This window comes from Thunnus maccoyii, chromosome 9 (genome assembly GCF_910596095.1).
Source record: "Thunnus maccoyii chromosome 9, fThuMac1.1, whole genome shotgun sequence".
Lineage (NCBI taxonomy): Eukaryota > Metazoa > Chordata > Actinopteri > Scombriformes > Scombridae > Thunnus > Thunnus maccoyii.
In genome coordinates, this window is record NC_056541.1 from 27,135,055 (window position 1) to 27,151,389 (window position 16,335).

General features: G+C 41.6%; 2 protein-coding genes across 4 annotated transcripts; one reads left to right on the plus strand and one right to left on the minus strand.

The window, feature by feature from the left end:
• The first annotated feature begins 2,527 nt into the window (after positions 1-2,527).
• klhl22 (kelch-like family member 22) lies at positions 2,528-9,013 on the plus strand. Of its 2 annotated transcripts, none has more exons than XM_042422458.1 (7): positions 2,528-3,318; positions 4,346-4,511; positions 4,598-4,921; positions 5,063-5,466; positions 6,258-6,450; positions 6,618-6,851; positions 7,388-9,013. In XM_042422458.1, the coding sequence occupies exons 1-7, from the start codon at positions 3,083-3,085 to the stop codon at positions 7,727-7,729; spliced, it is 1,899 nt and encodes a 632-aa protein (XP_042278392.1). In that variant the 5' UTR covers positions 2,528-3,082; the 3' UTR covers positions 7,730-9,013. The 2 variants fall into 2 exon arrangements, with proteins under 2 accessions (XP_042278392.1, XP_042278393.1); XM_042422459.1 differs by having other exon boundaries at positions 4,598-4,909.
• A 2,772-nt stretch (positions 9,014-11,785) lies between these two features.
• Positions 11,786-15,892, minus strand: tbx16 (T-box transcription factor 16). Of its 2 annotated transcripts, XM_042421881.1 has the most exons (10): positions 15,705-15,892; positions 14,762-15,264; positions 14,451-14,607; positions 14,236-14,338; positions 13,660-13,824; positions 13,310-13,456; positions 13,150-13,220; positions 12,924-13,012; positions 12,623-12,836; positions 11,786-12,526 (listed from the first exon to the last, which is right to left on the minus strand). In XM_042421881.1, exons 2-10 carry the CDS (start codon positions 14,775-14,777, stop codon positions 12,088-12,090), a joined length of 1,401 nt encoding a protein of 466 aa, XP_042277815.1. In that variant the 5' UTR covers positions 14,778-15,264; positions 15,705-15,892; the 3' UTR covers positions 11,786-12,087. The 2 variants fall into 2 exon arrangements, with proteins under 2 accessions (XP_042277815.1, XP_042277816.1); XM_042421882.1 differs by lacking the exon at positions 15,705-15,892 and having other exon boundaries at positions 14,762-15,322.
• Between the last annotated feature and the right edge of the window lie 443 nt (positions 15,893-16,335).

Here is a 16,335-nt window from a genome sequence, read left to right on the forward strand (position 1 = left end):
TGTTTGTAGTACTGCATAGCTTGACAGTTAATTCTGTAAATGCAGCCCATTTTGTTTTAATTCGTTTGTCATTTCTTCTTCCGTCTCGTGGTGCGCCTGCTGCACAGCCTTTTCCTGATGAGAGGAGACAGTTCACTGCTAATGTGCTGGAATTTTCTACTCTCAGTAATAGCAAACCAGGCTCTCTGTGATCTCCAGAAACAAAATCAGACAGCATGATTTAAGAGTTTCACCTTGACTGACGTCACAACAACAAGAGCACCAACACAATCTTATAAACTTAATTACTTATTGTATCCCTGTGATTATGTCAGCCTAATCGACAATAATATGTAATATGTGAAAATGATTTAAAATTCATGCTTAACAATTAAAAAAGGAAGTGTGGATCTGTGTGTGATTTTCACTGCTTAGACGATTTGACACCAAAGCACATTAGCAGAATAATTAGTGAATATCACAATAAAAATAAGTAATCAAGATGTATCTTTCTGGTAAACCAGTCATACATATGGGCACCATTAGTAGCAACTTGATATCAAACAAAGGACAAACTAAAAGATATAATATCTTTTTTAGCATTACTTCATGTCAGTGACTGATGAGTGATATTCTGTATTTTTCCAGGTTATGTCTGTTGCCATTGTAACACTGTACCATAGTATTTCTCTCAGTATATGTTTAATAGCCAAAAAAGGTTGTGGCTAGTGCTACAACTAACAATTATTTTCATTATTGATTCATCTGCAGATGATTTTCTCAATTAATCGAGTAATCATTTGATCCAGAAAATGGTGAAAAATTCCCATCACAATTTCGTAAAGCCCAAGGTGATGTCATCAAATGGCTTGATTTGTCCAACCAACTCTCCAAAACCTAAAGATACTCAGCCTACTATCACATAAGATAAAGAAAAACAACAAATATTCACATTTGAAAAACTGAAAATAGAGAATGTCTGGAATTTTTACTTTAAAAATCATTCACACAAACGGAATGTCTAAATAGCTGGCAGATTAATTTTCTTTCAATTAATTAATTAATCATCCAGTCACTTGTTGCAGGTCTATTGTGACACTGATCAAATCCGCAACAAAGACCTGATCTAGAAGAAACTACCCTTGGTGGAGTTACAGTATGTATGCAGTGTATCAGTGGTGTGCATGTTTGCTGTTCAGGGAGCTGCAATGGCAGAAATAGTGGACCATTTCTTCATGCAGATGACAAATACAGTCAATGTGTCAGGGGGAAAAAACTTATGATTTTCCATTTGAAAAGGGCATTCTTACACCCAAGACAAAAAGCCAGGGGAGCCATCCCCTCTTTCAACTCTGCCTAGGCACTCTACAGGCAATGTATATTAGACTGGAAAATAAATCAAGTGATGGATTATTCCAACTGTGTTTTTGCGAGTGGAAAAATCTCTACTCTTCGTGTCAGGAAATGACATATGCAAATTGAAACCGCGGCAGAAGATGAATGAGATTGTAAAACCTAAGCAATATGGAAGCCTCAATTTTATAAAAAGAGCATCATGACTGGCTGCCTTAGGAAATCTATCTGGCAGCTCATGCAGTTATCAAACAGTGGAAGATCAATCTGGAAAGTGTTTGATCAGATGGAGACCAAATATTTGAGGCATAAAAATGATAAATACAACAAACAGTTGGCGGGAATGATAAAAAATCATTTCAGAAATTTGGCACATGAAAAATCTTCTTCTTATTATATTATTATGTGATAATGATGATGTTATGTAACCGTATTATTCAAAGATAAAGAAAAATGTTATTTTTTGGTGCCAGTATATGATAGAAAAAGTAGCAACATTGTACTCCATTCAGTAAAAGACCCACATTTAAGACTTAAGGTATGTATTTATTGAAAATGTATTTAAGTATCTAGAGTTGTAATCATTAAAATTTCTGGTCTCTTGTAGAAAGTCATTTATGTAATAAAATGTAAGCAGTATCATATACTGTTGAACTGTCTCATCTATCTATGGAGTAACTTGTAACTACATATGATGTAGAGGGGTAAAAAGAACAACATTCCTCCCTCAAAGGTAGTGGGATAGGAAAGTTATACTGAATGCAAAGAGCCAACTTAAGTAAAAAACCAGTAGACCATAGAGTAAAGTAATCGTACAGTGACTTGCTTTCCACCTCTGAAGCAGGTGTACTGATGCAGTGACAGCACACACAGAAACCCAGTAGAAATTGGCTTACCAACATTTGAGCAGAGAACAGTGTCCTCTTGTGTTTGGCAAAGAGAGTAACAGTATCATAACATTTCTTTAACTAAAGGTTTATGGTATGCAAATCATCAGAAACTAAATAAAACATAACATCACCACAATGGTAAATTGTACAAACAATAAACACTAATTATTATTTTAAAAGACAAGCTGAACCTGTTGTAATGTCCCTGCGCAGTGTGACAGACATTTCTGATTGGCTCTTTCTTGGAAAGTAGGCGGGACATCACGACAACAATGACCAATAGTGTTTGAGCTCACCGCCTGACACCAAAAAGTAAACAGACGTTGTTTTGATATGTCAAAAATCAGACGATCACTGTTAGTCTCTCCAAAAAAGTGGGTTTGGTGTTATTTTGACCAAACAGTAGAACGGATTGTTTTTGACGAAGACTGAGACGTTTTCGCGTAGTGGTTTAGTTTCCCTTGTTACTGTCTAGCTAAATGTCTTTGTATTGCGTTTCATTTGGCTGCTAGCCTGCTGCTAGTTGATCTAACCGATTAAACTACATTAACATTAGCTGACGGTTTAGCTGCGCAGTAGCAGCTAATAGTAGGTCGACAGTAGGACGTGTTTGTAACTGTATAGTTTCGCGTCTTTCCAATAGCTATGTGTACAAAGCGAAAGCGTTAACCGTGTTTATAACTTGCACCTATGCAGTGACATTTTCAAGCAACCGTAACCACCCTTCTTTGACAAGCTGCTCCTCCTCCCCTTCCTGTTTGTGTTATTGCTCTGCATGTCGACAACAGTTGTTACATGAGTCTTTTAAAAACTATGTAAGAAATACGTCGTATGATGTTAGTACTAGACAGATAAGAGTAATGAAGCCTGAACATCAGTGTCGTGCCATGGCTGAGGATGGAGAGGTAGGACGAGCTGGCTCCCCAGGCCGCCCGGGCCGACAGACCTACAGAAGTTCAGCCCATTCCCGCAGCCTGCTGGAGGGCCTGCTGGCTCTCAGACAAAGTGGCATCCTGTTTGATGTGGTGCTGCTGGTGGAGGGTCGACCCATCCAAGCTCACCGTATACTTCTGGCAGCCTCCTGCGACTACTTTAGGTAAAACTCACAGCAGGTCTGCTTGTTGTGTGTGCTTTCACTTTCGTTTGTATGTCAGGTGTGTCGCAGGCAAAAATAAAATAACAACAATAATAGTTACTACCATAGAGGCCTCACTTTTTCACTCATCTACAGATGCCACTCAACATGAAACCAGGAAAATCAGGGAGTACATACTGTATATAGCAGCACTCGTATTTGTAGCTCTGACCATGACCAAATGAGCAGAGGCCTCCAGGCAACTAAATATATCCCCACTGACACAAGCTGATTTATTTTATTCCTGTCTCCATTTACACGTACACATTTGCACAGTATACTCAGTGAGTGCAGGTGTGTGCAGTCCCGTGTCACAAGACACAGCCGCGGCTTGGTGCAGTCCATTTTTGAACACAGTTTTTCCTGTTCGCCTGCAGCTTATCAATAGTGTCATATGATCAGTACTGGTGTGCACATTTCTGGCTTACTTTGTGGTTTGTGTTTACTTCCATCATGACGTAAATGAACCTCCAGCTTCTGTGAACAATATAAAGTAGGTCACAGATACAATCACTGATGTCCAGAAGCATACTTAATGTAGAGGAGTGACACAGATGGATATATTAAATATGAAGTCAAAGAATAGGGGTGTACAGGGGTAGAAGAAGATGCTTCTGATGGGTGTTTCTGATGCCTGGTAATAATGCTAAAAGTAGGTAAAGATAAGACATTAACATCCTTTTACAGATATGCTTTTGTGCTAAAGAATGTGAATTGCACCTGCAGGTGATAGGTATAACAACTGAAGCCCAGTGTATTCAACAAAATTTTGGTTGAAAGCATAGGAAGGTTTTCTGACTGGTGCTAAAAATCTCAGGAGGGGAGCATTTAAATTGCTCACCTCACCTTTTCACAATCCTTTCTTGGCATTCTGCTTATGTAGTATGCATCTTAGAACACCAGCTTGTCCCTAAATATGAAATATTTAGTTTAAAATGATTTAAAGTAAACATAAACCATCTAACAATGTGTTTCTGTTCTCCACCAGGGGGATGTTTGCTGGAGGCCTCCGGGAGACACAGCAAAAGGAGATCCCAATTCACGGAGTATCCCACATGGCCATGAAAAAAATACTTGACTACATTTACACTTCAGAGATTGATTTAGACCCAGAGTGTGTGCAGGAAGTCCTGATAGCTGCCACACTGGTGCAGGTAGGATACTTGTTGTTCTTCTGCAGAATTACATTTTTTCAGTATTTATTTATTTGAGCTAATCTTTGCCCTTCTGTGTTTTCAAGATTGAGAACGTCATCGGCTTCTGCTGTGATTTCCTCTTCTCCTGGCTGGACGAGAGCAACATTTTAGAGGTGCATCATCTCGCTGATCTCTACGGTCTTCAGCAGCTGAATGCCAGGATGCACTCCTACATGCTAAGGAACATCCAGACTTTGTCTCGAGCCGACGTGTACCGACAGCTCCCTCAAGACGAAGTATTCAGAGCTCTGTGCAGCAACGAGCTTCAGGTGAACAGTGAGAACGAAGTGTACGAGGCGGCGCTTTACTACCACTACAGTCCTGAGCAGGTGGAAACTGACCAGGTGTACTTGCAGGTCAGTCTGAAGGTGCGTCTGCATTTTTTTTACTCATCTCTCCAGATACACACTACTGGGCAAGAAGCAGATGTACCTGCTTAGTTTTACTCACATTTTGTCAAAGATTTATTTGCCTTGAACTAATTTTCTTTTAATCTTTCTGACCCACAGGACAGTCTCAAGATGCTTGAAGCTGTACGTTTCTGCCTGATTGAGAAACAAGTATTGCAGAGGTTGTACGGGAAACTGAACCAGTGTCCATTAAAGGATTTTGTTTCAGCTGCCCTGCGTTACCATGAGCAGGAGATCTGGCAGCCCATCCTGCAGAGTCCTCTCACCCAGCCGAGGTCCACCTTCCACTGTATCTTGGGCTTTGGGGGGATGTTCACCTCGCACACAGACAACGACCGCTTGTTTCAGGTGTTCCACCCAAGCTGGAGGGAGTGGAGGACTCTCACTGCAGCTCACGCACCCCGAATGTCCAACCAGGGCATCGCTGTGCTGAACAACTTTGTCTATCTTATCGGGGGAGACAAGAACACCAGTGGGTTTCTTGCAGAGACCCGCTGCTGGAGGTGAGATCCCATCATAATGTTTATTCTTTTCAAATGGACACAGATCTGTTGACTGGTTCATGTTTAGTCTAGGGCTGCAACTACCAATTATTTTCACTATTGTTTGATATTTTTTTATTAATAAATTAAGTGTTCAGTCTATGAAATGTCATAAAATGTCTTCAAATACATTGTGTAATCTATCAAAATAGTTGTCTTCCCATTTTCTGACAACTAGATATTTGATTAATGGATTGTTTGTATTTTGCAGACAAACTAAAATTAAATTTGAGCAAACAGTCTCACCACAAGGACTTTTTATTAGCTGTTCTGGAGCTTTCAAATATCACATGATCTTCATCAGCAGATTGTGTTTTCCCATTTGTCATGGAATTGTAGATATTGCAGTTCCTGTTTTCCCAGAGCACTTTATGGACTTTCAGAGTTCATTTTAACCTTCAGTTAATTCAGTTCCTTTCTTAAACAGCTGTTCTGCAGCTTTCTATTATGTCACATGATCTTCATCAGCAGATTTAAAAGTGCTCAGAAAAAAAATTGGGAATGTGAACATCTACATTCTATGACACCTGGATAAACAGAACAGATACGAAATGGACCTTGTGGTGAAAAACACTAATATAAAAAATGAACTGAGAGTTCTGTTGTGATAGCGTGCTCTCTGTTGCTCCTTCTGATCGAGTTCATGTTCCATTTGATTCGATCTGTACTTTGCGCACATATTTACACACAGCTGACCGATATTCTGAAGACATATTTCTTCTGCTGCTATGAGACTTGTCCGTTCTTTGCAGATACGATCCTCGTCACAACAGCTGGAACACTATCCAGCCTCTCCAGCAGCAGCATGCTGACCATTGTGTTTGCGTGGTGGGTGGCCATATATACGCCATTGGAGGGCGAGACTACAGCAATGAGCTGGACACTGTGGAGCGCTACGACCCACACACCAACATGTGGGAATTTGTGTCATCCCTCAAGAGAGAGGTATGAGAATAGAGAGCTGAAAGATGGAAAAAGATTTCATGTAATACTGTCTTAATCCACATGATGGTGCTACATACTCACCACTGTTTATGGTGCTTTCCTGGTCCATACCAGGTATTCCCTCTTTGCTTGAGTTTCCCTGAATACTTGTCTAACCTTCTCTCTAGGTTTACGCCCATGCTGGAGCAGTGGTGGATGGGAAAATCTATATAACATGTGGGCGCAGAGGAATGGCGTACCTTAGAGAGACCTACTGTTTTGACCCTGCGGCCAACCACTGGACAGGATGTGCAGAGGGGCCGGTGGAACGGGCGTGGCACGGCATGGCCGCTGTTAACGGACGTGCTTATGTCATTGGGGGAAGCAATGATGAGCATGGATACCGGCGTGATGTCCTTAAGGTACAATGTCACAAGTCATGAGTGGCGTTTATGCTGCACACTGAAGGCTTTGTTTACACTGGTAAACAGCGCTCTCAACGTCTTTCATGGACTATAAAATGATGTCTTGTGCACTCCTGTTTTTCTACCCTCATTTTTTTTATATTCAAATCAGATCTACTTGCTTTTCTTTCAGTTTTTATTCTTGAAGATGACATTACATAACATATTTCTTTTTGTGTGTTTTTTCCATTTGCTTTTCAAATGTGGTCAAACTTTTATGTCCCAAAGTTCTCCTTCCTCTTGACCTCCCCACACTCTCAGCCGTCTTATGAATGTCAATTGGAAAATATTCCACAGTCTGTTGACTCAAACCTCATTTTACATGCTGATGAAGGCTTTTGTGTGGTAAAAGCCAGTGGTTTTAATTAATTTAATTGACTTTTGTTCAAGACAGAGCGGCACCTTTTTACAGAGGTTATTACTGTCTGGATAGCGATTTTTATGAGCTAGAGAATAATTCATTTTCTCTATTTTTTTTCTTTTCTTTCTTTCAGGTGGCATGCTTTAACCCCACAGCCAACTCTTGGTCTTTACTGAGCCCTCTCCCCAGTGGACATGGGGAACCTGGTGTGGCTGTACTGGACAATCGTATCTACATACTGGGCGGACGCTCTCACGACAAAGGCGACAGGATGAAATATGTCCACGTGTTCAACACCGACACAGATGAGTGGGAGAATGAGACAGAGTTTAAAGAGCGTGTCTCCGGCCTGGCAGCCTGCGTGGTGCTCATGCCCCCCGCTGTGATTGCACAGGCCAGGAGCTGGGAGCAACGCACCAAGGCTTCATGGGAAGAGGTGGACAACGACAACTCAGAGGACTCGAGTGAGGACTGACCTGCAGAGAATGAACTGAATCTATAGTATGAGCACTGGAGACTGTCATGCACTTTTCTTATTCAGCATGTTGAATCTGAAGTACCTTAAGGATACTTTTGTGGCAGTGGTTATGGCAGCATTGTGTCCTTCATGCATGTTGACCACTTTGAGTGCCTCTGAACCAAAGTGTCATTTAAGACCTTTGTGCACTTTTTGTTACTCAGATATCTCTTCAGATAATCACACTCCGTCCATAAATTATTTATCTGCTCAAACGTTAATGTTACTGTTTGTTGCTGATCCCTCATTATTTCCTGCAGAGAGAACCTTTATATCTTCAAGTGAAATAAAGCAGTGAAGACTACTGGCTATGCAATATGGAGAATATCTCAGCTGCCCATAGTTGTTTTTTTGAACATTTTTAAAATAGATCTTTGTTTTAGATTTGGTTACTACTGTATTACCGGCAGCTAGGGTTAGGGGCAGCATTCACCCTAATAGGTCAGTCAGCTAAAGGTCAGTTTTTGTGAATTACTACTTCTCCAACCTGGCAGTTCCTGGCTAATGCCAGGAAGTACATCAGATGTATCATCACATCCGCACTACTGGGTCATCATGAAATTTTAACATTGTGCCTCATTTTTCTGGTTAAAATCCTGAACTTATATTGTGAATTGTGCTTTTTATGTTTATAAATGTCTTTTTTTGGGTGGAGATTAGCCTTTGGTTTTGTGCCTCAGATATCACAATTTGTTTTAAAAAAAAAAAACATTGTTGAACTGATTTATATTCGTGCGTGAATGATGAGGCACTGGTGCTAAAGGTTGTAGACCTCAAATCACAATATGTTGCCATTTCTTTAAATGAATTAGCACCATGTCTTGATGTTTGTGTGATGAAAAGCAAACCCATATGGTATTTTTTTTTGTTGTTGTTGTTGTATCCTTTCGTTCATCTATGACTCATACTGTGTAAGCTATTCCATGACAGGATCCAAAGAGCACAATGAAGATTAGTTTTAGAGTATTTCTGTTCTGTTTTGCTCTGCTCTTCTGTTTGTTGCCCCGCTCATGGTTACGCTGTTCAATATTGGCAGAGAAGAAGTTTAATGACTCCCGCTTCACTATGCACCCTTTGTTTCTCTGTTGTAGAAAAATTCCAGGAACAAGTCTGTTTTTGAATGTGCTTCTTTTTTCCGTATGAGTTATGTCATAAAAAAAAAAAAGTATCACAACACACTGTCACACAAGATATGCAAATTTCATGAGGTAAGTTTTCAAATTTAATAAAATTGGTAATACATGCTTTTGTCATTTGTGCACGTTAGTTGCCATCATGGAAATCCTCCATTGGAATTTTTTCAGGGAAAGTGGAGGTTTTGGCTACCTAGGAGGAGTTATACTCTAAAATTAAAAACTAACACATAGTGGTTTCGTTTAGGCTGATTCAAGTATGTTCAGACTTACTTAGTATATTTAACTCTGACTACTTGTAGACCAACAAAATAATCAAGGGATTCAGTATTTTTCCATCAGAATTTTATTCCTGGCAGCATGTTTTAATTACCATTTAGACTTCATATTGGGGAAGAAAAGGGTAAATTTTAGTTTTACAGGCCTGTAATTTCCCAAAACATTTCTTGAAAATAAATATGTAATCTAGTTATAGGGAAAATATTCTGATTAGACTTAAGTTAGTTGTGTTGAGTTCATAACCAGTTGTTATCCTTAAAAATAACTGCTCAGTTTAGACAAAACTAATCAACCTTTATCAACCAAATAAAGTCAAATTATTTATATTTTATTTGGATCTGAGGGTGGGGGCTTTGACTCATTTCTAAAATCCTGGCTACAGCCTTAGTTTGGGTTTCGAGAGTGTAACTTCACTGTTGAAAGTTTACTTTGTTGATTTTTTTGTTTAATTCAACACAATTTCACAAATCTAACAGTAAATCTCTCATTTGAACTGCCACTACACTGACTGCGGTGGTTACTGCCTCATTCCCTTTATTCCTCCCAGTCTCTACTAGTTCCTCTCCATTTGGCCCTTCACTCCATCAGCTTTATGAAGGTTGACTGCTGCTTTCCTCTCCTGGGCCGTTTCATCTACATCTGTTACCTCCCACCAGACCTAAGTGAGTGCCCCCCCCTCTTCTCTCTGTTTCACACTATTGTGCCAGCCCCCAGCACGATGTCTGCTGGGATCAGCTGACACCAACAGTGGACATCCAGGATTCACAATCTGTGGCGTTTATGTGCCAGTCTTTTCATTCTAAAGCTAGTGCCACCTGGGGGATACTTAAGACGTATGTCATGCACTTAACCTCGTCAGCGGCCTTTACAGTCGTTTGAGTGCAGGTCGATCTGGTGCTCTTTGCTGGACCATTATCAGAGCAATTAAAAAGCCCAAATTGCCCATTGATGTGGAGCTATGCAGATTAAACCCAGTGGAGTTGTCCATGTTTGTGTCAGGGGGATTTTACTAAGTGCTTTCTTTCATTCTTGTTTCTCCTGCTGTGTGGGAGAGGTCCACAGTCAGTTTGTCAGGAAACAAATCAATAGAAAACAAAGGAAGTCACCAGTGGATGGAGATCTGGACTCAAAAGGGCTTCTTTTCACTGTGTGACATATTTGACCATCTGAAGAGCTGGTTGGCTGCTGCACCAGGTGACCCTCTGACATCACCCCATTTTAGGCATCTACTAATGGCCATAACCAACATTACATACAGTGAGTAACATATTTGGTATCAGCGTGTCCGCAGTAAAATACACTATCCAACATTTTATTGTGTAGTATCACCATAGACTGTATCACCATAACATGATCTGAAGGTAACATTTATTCAAGAAACAGAGAATATCCTGAACCTTTATATTTAAATAAAGTCAAGAACATTGAATTTTGACATTGAATTTAAGAAGAAAGACTGTTGCTGGTTTGTATTTATGTCTCATTTGTTTACAGTTATTTAAAGGGCAAGATCCATAGATCTTAGATAGTATATATTTGCAGCGATACTATCCCAGCACGACATTACATTGGATTCAGTACAAATATGTTGTTAAAAATGCTACCACTGTCCTAATCACTTAAATCTGTGCACTGATAAATGTTGCAGTCTGTTTCGAGTATGTCTGTATATGAAGGTTATATCAATTTAATATCATAACCAAGATTTAATTTTCCTGTTCCTTACAATATTATCTTATCTTAGTAGGTCTAATTAAAATGCTGGCTTCTGAGTGATATCTCTATAATTTGAATTTGAATCTATCTATGATTTGATCTTCATCACACTGACCCGCTCACCCTGCTAGATCTCCCCTCGCTTCACCATTATTAAAATGAGTTAATGAACTGTGTGAATCATACAGCTGTAGAAGTCTGAGGCAAAGGAAAAGGAGGTTGGACATATTGGTTCAAGAAAATAATGAATCGCACTGAATAGAATCAACACCAGGATTGTTCCTGAAGGAAGACTTCCCCCATCCCCCTCCTCCTCCCCCCTGGACTTTACAACAGTCATTAGCAGCTCATATCCACCCAGGGTGGAGGTGATGGGCTCAGTCTGTGTTTTTCAGTTGTGAAAAGGGGCCAACAGCCCCCCATTTTCATGCTTTTTAAGGCTCATTGAGATGGAGAACGAGAGTCGTGCAGTGCTTTATGATGCCAGTGGGTAAACCTCAGCAGGTGAGCCGGAGTCACGGTAATACAACGTCTTTAATGCATGCTGGGCCTGTCGAAACTACAGAGTAGTGCTCATTAGATCAACAAAGGGGAAGTACAAACAAACATGAGCAAAGGATGTGCTGCTTATCAGAGCTGGCCAGGTACACAGCATGCAGATGTGCACCCACAGACAAAGACACCTCTACAAAATACTCAGTAAACTTGCTGAATGCTGAATGTATACTGAGAAAAGAGAAACCAATTAAAAGTAACTTTTAGGTTTTTATTTTCCGATCACATTACAATTGGAGGACAGAAATAAATTGCACACTTATGTTTTATGCTTTCTTTCTTTTCTTTTTTTTTTACAAAAATAATATATACACTTGAAGATTGGATGAAATTCAAAATAAATAGACAATTCAACAATAACACAACTCATCAGCATGGAGTAGCACTTTAGTTGCACTCAGTATAACTGGAGCATGAATCCTGCCAGTCTCAACAGAAGACAGCGACAGGCGGATTCAGTATTTCCGTATTTCTTTTCATCTTTCAGTTTTTCTATTCTTGTCGCAGGCCTCTGGCCCTCAGCCTTGTGTGGGCATGCATTCTCATAGCAGTTAGTACTGGATCTGCATTCTGGCAAGATGGTGCAGCAGCATTGGTAAAGTCACTCTCAGTCAGTTAACACTGAAGATCCCCTCACCAGCAGGAATAAGAGAACAGTGGGTACTGGCTCCACTCAGCCACGTTGCCATGGTGATAGCCGTGGTGCACAGCTTGTGTAGTGTAGTCAGTGGTCAGGTGGTGGGGAGGGGGATACTGGGCAGGACCAGGGCCGCTCCACTGACCCAGGGGCTGCTCGGCGCTGTAGGGGCTGTAGATGTGGTGGCCAATCACCCCAGGCTTCCCGGCCTGGGCCATGGTCATGTTGAGCACCCCAGTATAGTCCTGCGGGCTGGGGAGGTGCTGGGGCCCACATGGGGAAGGGCCAATATCATGGGTGCGGTGCTTTGATGAGTCATGATCAGGGACAGTGGCGACGTCAGGGACCCTGGACTCAAAGCTGCTGCGTCCTGATCCACTGTTGCTGCTGCCGATGCTGGAGGAGGGAGAGGGCGACTTTCCATACTCATGGAACCTGAAGAGTAAAATAAAGATGATCAGTTCTGTTCAGTTTCTGTTTATCATGACAAGATGGTGTTTTTACATGTTATATAATTTTGCCAGTATTCACCTGTAAGGCTGGTAGGATGCTGGAGCAGGAACCAGCTGCTCTGCGTTGTACATGTCCCTGGTGTCTGTCCCAGCAGGTGAGTCAGTCCTCACACTGTGCTCCCTCTCAGCAGCCCAGGGGGAGTAACGCTCCTCTTTGACTGCGTCAACCTCCTTCCTTTTCGGCAAGTCTCCTTCATCTCCGTCATAACCCTCGTAGGATGACCGGCAGAAATCTGCGAATACACAAATCATTAAATCAACTTAAAATTCCAGGACAGGAATTTTTTCATCAGGACAAAGAGATTTTTTTCAGCCAGTACCTGGTGGACTGTCCTCCTCAGAGTCCCTGTTCAGCATGTCTGAGATCTTGGCTCGCTTCTCAAGGCAGGCTGGGTTCTTGTTTGCACGCCTAAAACAATATGACACATATTACTTTCAGTTCAATCTATTGCAGGGGTGTAGCAAAGAAATTTGTAGATGAGCCTCCATTTCTCTAATTAAACAGCCAAACTGGAATTGTTGTTTATCCTAATCATCAATACCCACCTTTTTTTAGTTGTCCCTTCATCCCGGAAACCTTTTGCAAATGGGTTGTGATCAATCTTCAGCTTTGTTATCTGGAGGGGGACAAAAATTCAGTTAAAATCTCAGCAATGTGTGATGCCCTACCTGCAGTTTTCATTGGTTTGCAGAGACAGAAACTGACCTTGGTGTTCTGGTAAGCGGTGACTGCTGTGAAGGAAGTCTCAGGGAAGGTAAAGGTCTGGAAAACACTCCAGCGGACACTGAACAGGTCATCTGCCTGGACGATGTGGAAGCGCGGGTGGTAGCGATGCATTGAGTGCAAAATGATCTGCAGATAAAAAGAGACGGGTTATTGCTGAGTACTTTTATTTCTGTTTTTAAGTAGTCTTTGACAGTGCAACCTTCACAAGTATGCAGTTTATTGCTGCTAAAGCATCAATTTTTTAAGTGTTACCAGTTTCTTTAGTCAATTATCTAATATCCTTCAAAAAGTAGCTTCTCATTCAAACATCACTAAGTGTTGTTACTCACATGGCCGTGTTGGTCGAGCGTGTTGTTGGTGAGCTTGAGCTTGAGGAAAGAGACGGACTGCTTCATCCAGTGGCTCCCTGGGGCCGGAGAGTCTGGGTGGAGGTAGGTCCTGCAGGGAGGCTGAGGCTCTGCTTTTCCCGCCACCTCCCATTTCTCTTTATTCCACTGTGGGAAGGAGACAGATAGTCAGGGCATCATTAAAGGCTAATCTGTCATACAGAGAGGTGATTTACAGAAGGGGCTTCATCTTCTCCTTCCCACAGTGAGAGCAGGACGACAGAGTGGAGAGTGACGGCTGGCTGGTACCACCCACAGAGATAGGGGGTAGTACAGTGGGCTCCCAGCAGGGGATAGAAAAACAGGAAGAGATAGCACCCTTTGATGTACCATGTAAGGATGGGGGGGTGGGGAGGGGGGGTGATAAACAGGGGGTGTCTCTGGTAACCACTGAAGGAGATCTACGGCCAAAGCCAAAGGAAAGTCAAGGCTACTTTGTTGGAAAGTAAAAGGAAATATATCTTTGCTAAAAATCACTAAGATCAAGATAACACTCAGAAATCACTGTTGCTGTCTTACCTTATACCTGAAACCATCCTCTGGGACCATATCAACCAGTAAGATGTACTTGGCACATGGAATAAGACTGGACAGATTCACTTTACAGTGTGGAAACATTCTCCTGAAAAACACAAAGTTGAACATATGACAGTGTGAGAAACACAAGCAAACACAAAGAACAGACACTTGTTTCCCTATGTTTTGCTTTAAATATGACTTTTCTGTTGTCTTACCTGCCCGGTTTAGTGATGATCATCTCTGTTCCAATTTCATGAAAGGTCTTCCAGAGCTCAGGGTCCTCCAGAGTCATCCTGATGTTGCCCTGGAGATAGGCATCAGAGCCGGCAGCCATGGAGGAGGGAGGAGGGCCACTAAAGTTGGCCTTCAAGTCTGGGAGAAAATAAGATTCATCATACCTGTGCTGAACTGAAAATGATATATTCTGCAGTAAAGACAAAACAACTAATAGACCAATCTGTGCAAAATTTTAAATAGTAGATAGAAATGCTCAGGGTAAATCCAATGAGAGTCAAAAAACACTTACCTCTGATGGACTGCATTCTTCAGATTCAGTGGCAGCACAGAAAGAGCTTAACAAGATTCATGCACAGAAGGCCAATAAGCAATCCAAGTATCAGTGATATCCAAAGTGTTTCTTCAGCTCTGCTCTCCCTCCTTGCTCTCCTTCCTCTTGAGTAAAAAGAAATCCAGTCGCTCAGGGAGTCAGAGGGTCATTCAGCCTTGTTGCACCAGATATTTCAGAGATCTTTAGACTTGCTGGACGGGGTGACCGTGACTTTTAAGGGGATCCCTGGAGTGGGTGGGGTCAAGAGAGCCATTCCCAGGCTTTGAAGTGGCACAATGATGAGTCAGTGTCCCACTGTGATTGGAGGGCGCTGGAAATCAAAGAGACTTAACAGAGCCTTGATACCGTCCCCACAGGAAGGGGGATGGAGGAAATGCATCTTTATTAACTGCTAAGAGACTCTAAAACAAATATGGACAGACTTCCCTGCTGCAGATCAGGGCTCGCAGTGGCACCAGAACCTGTGTAAATATCATTCACACAGATTTAAACACACACAAAAATACCATTTAGTGTGTTTGTGCAATGTGTTAAATGACCAGTTAAAATCAGTTTAACAAAACTGATGGAAAAGCAGTGAAAGGTACTTTTAAATGAGATAATCCAGTGTGTTTTGTGTCTACAATGGAGGGCTCCTTTTCTCAAAAATAGCAGTATTTTCTAGGGTTTTCATAAAGTAGAATCAATATTCCCACACTTATCATTGCACATATACAGTATTGATTTTAAATTGCATGAAATAAAACATTTCAAATGTTCTAATGTCAAAAATATGATCTCTACACTTTTCTACATTCTCAGCTTTCTCCATCAGAGAAATGACACAGTGGGTGGGAAACTCTGTGTAAACCCATAATGGTGTGATGATAACATGCACTCTCTTTCTGCAGGTAACTTTTACCTGGGGGGCATCCTCTGATGCCTGCAGGACTGCCAGCAGCAGCAGGGGGTTGTGTATTGGGGTGTCTAGACAGGCCCATGCTCTGATAGATAATCTCATTAGGCAAGTTTCCCTTGAAGGGGACAGTTTCTGCATGTGGAGGATGCCTGTGTATAGGCTAGCAATTAACAGCCAGTTAGCACCACAAGCCCAAGTCAGCCTTGAATGGGACAGGAGGGACGGAGAATAAAGGCCTGCCACAACAACCCGGCCGTCCTCCCACCATCCACATCCAGGCAAATCCACGGGTGTCATTCATAGGCCTGTCTCCGCCTGTATCATACCATGTTACCAAAGGCAAAACAAATGCTAAACACTGCGGGCATTAGCATAGTGTAAGCACAGTTCCCCTTCTTGTTTCCACTAGCATCAAAATTTGAATTGAGGTGATTTTCACGTCTCATTCAACCTCTTTTCTAGCATAGGCACACCACTTCCACTTACATTTCTCATTGTATTCTCATGTCTGTGTGGTGCATACAATGCCTTCTGTAAGCCCAGCTCAACATCCGTCCACAAAGGAGCTCCAAGCTGCTTTTGTGACTGCATGGATAACATCCCAGCTACCAGAACCACATATAATATATGAGGT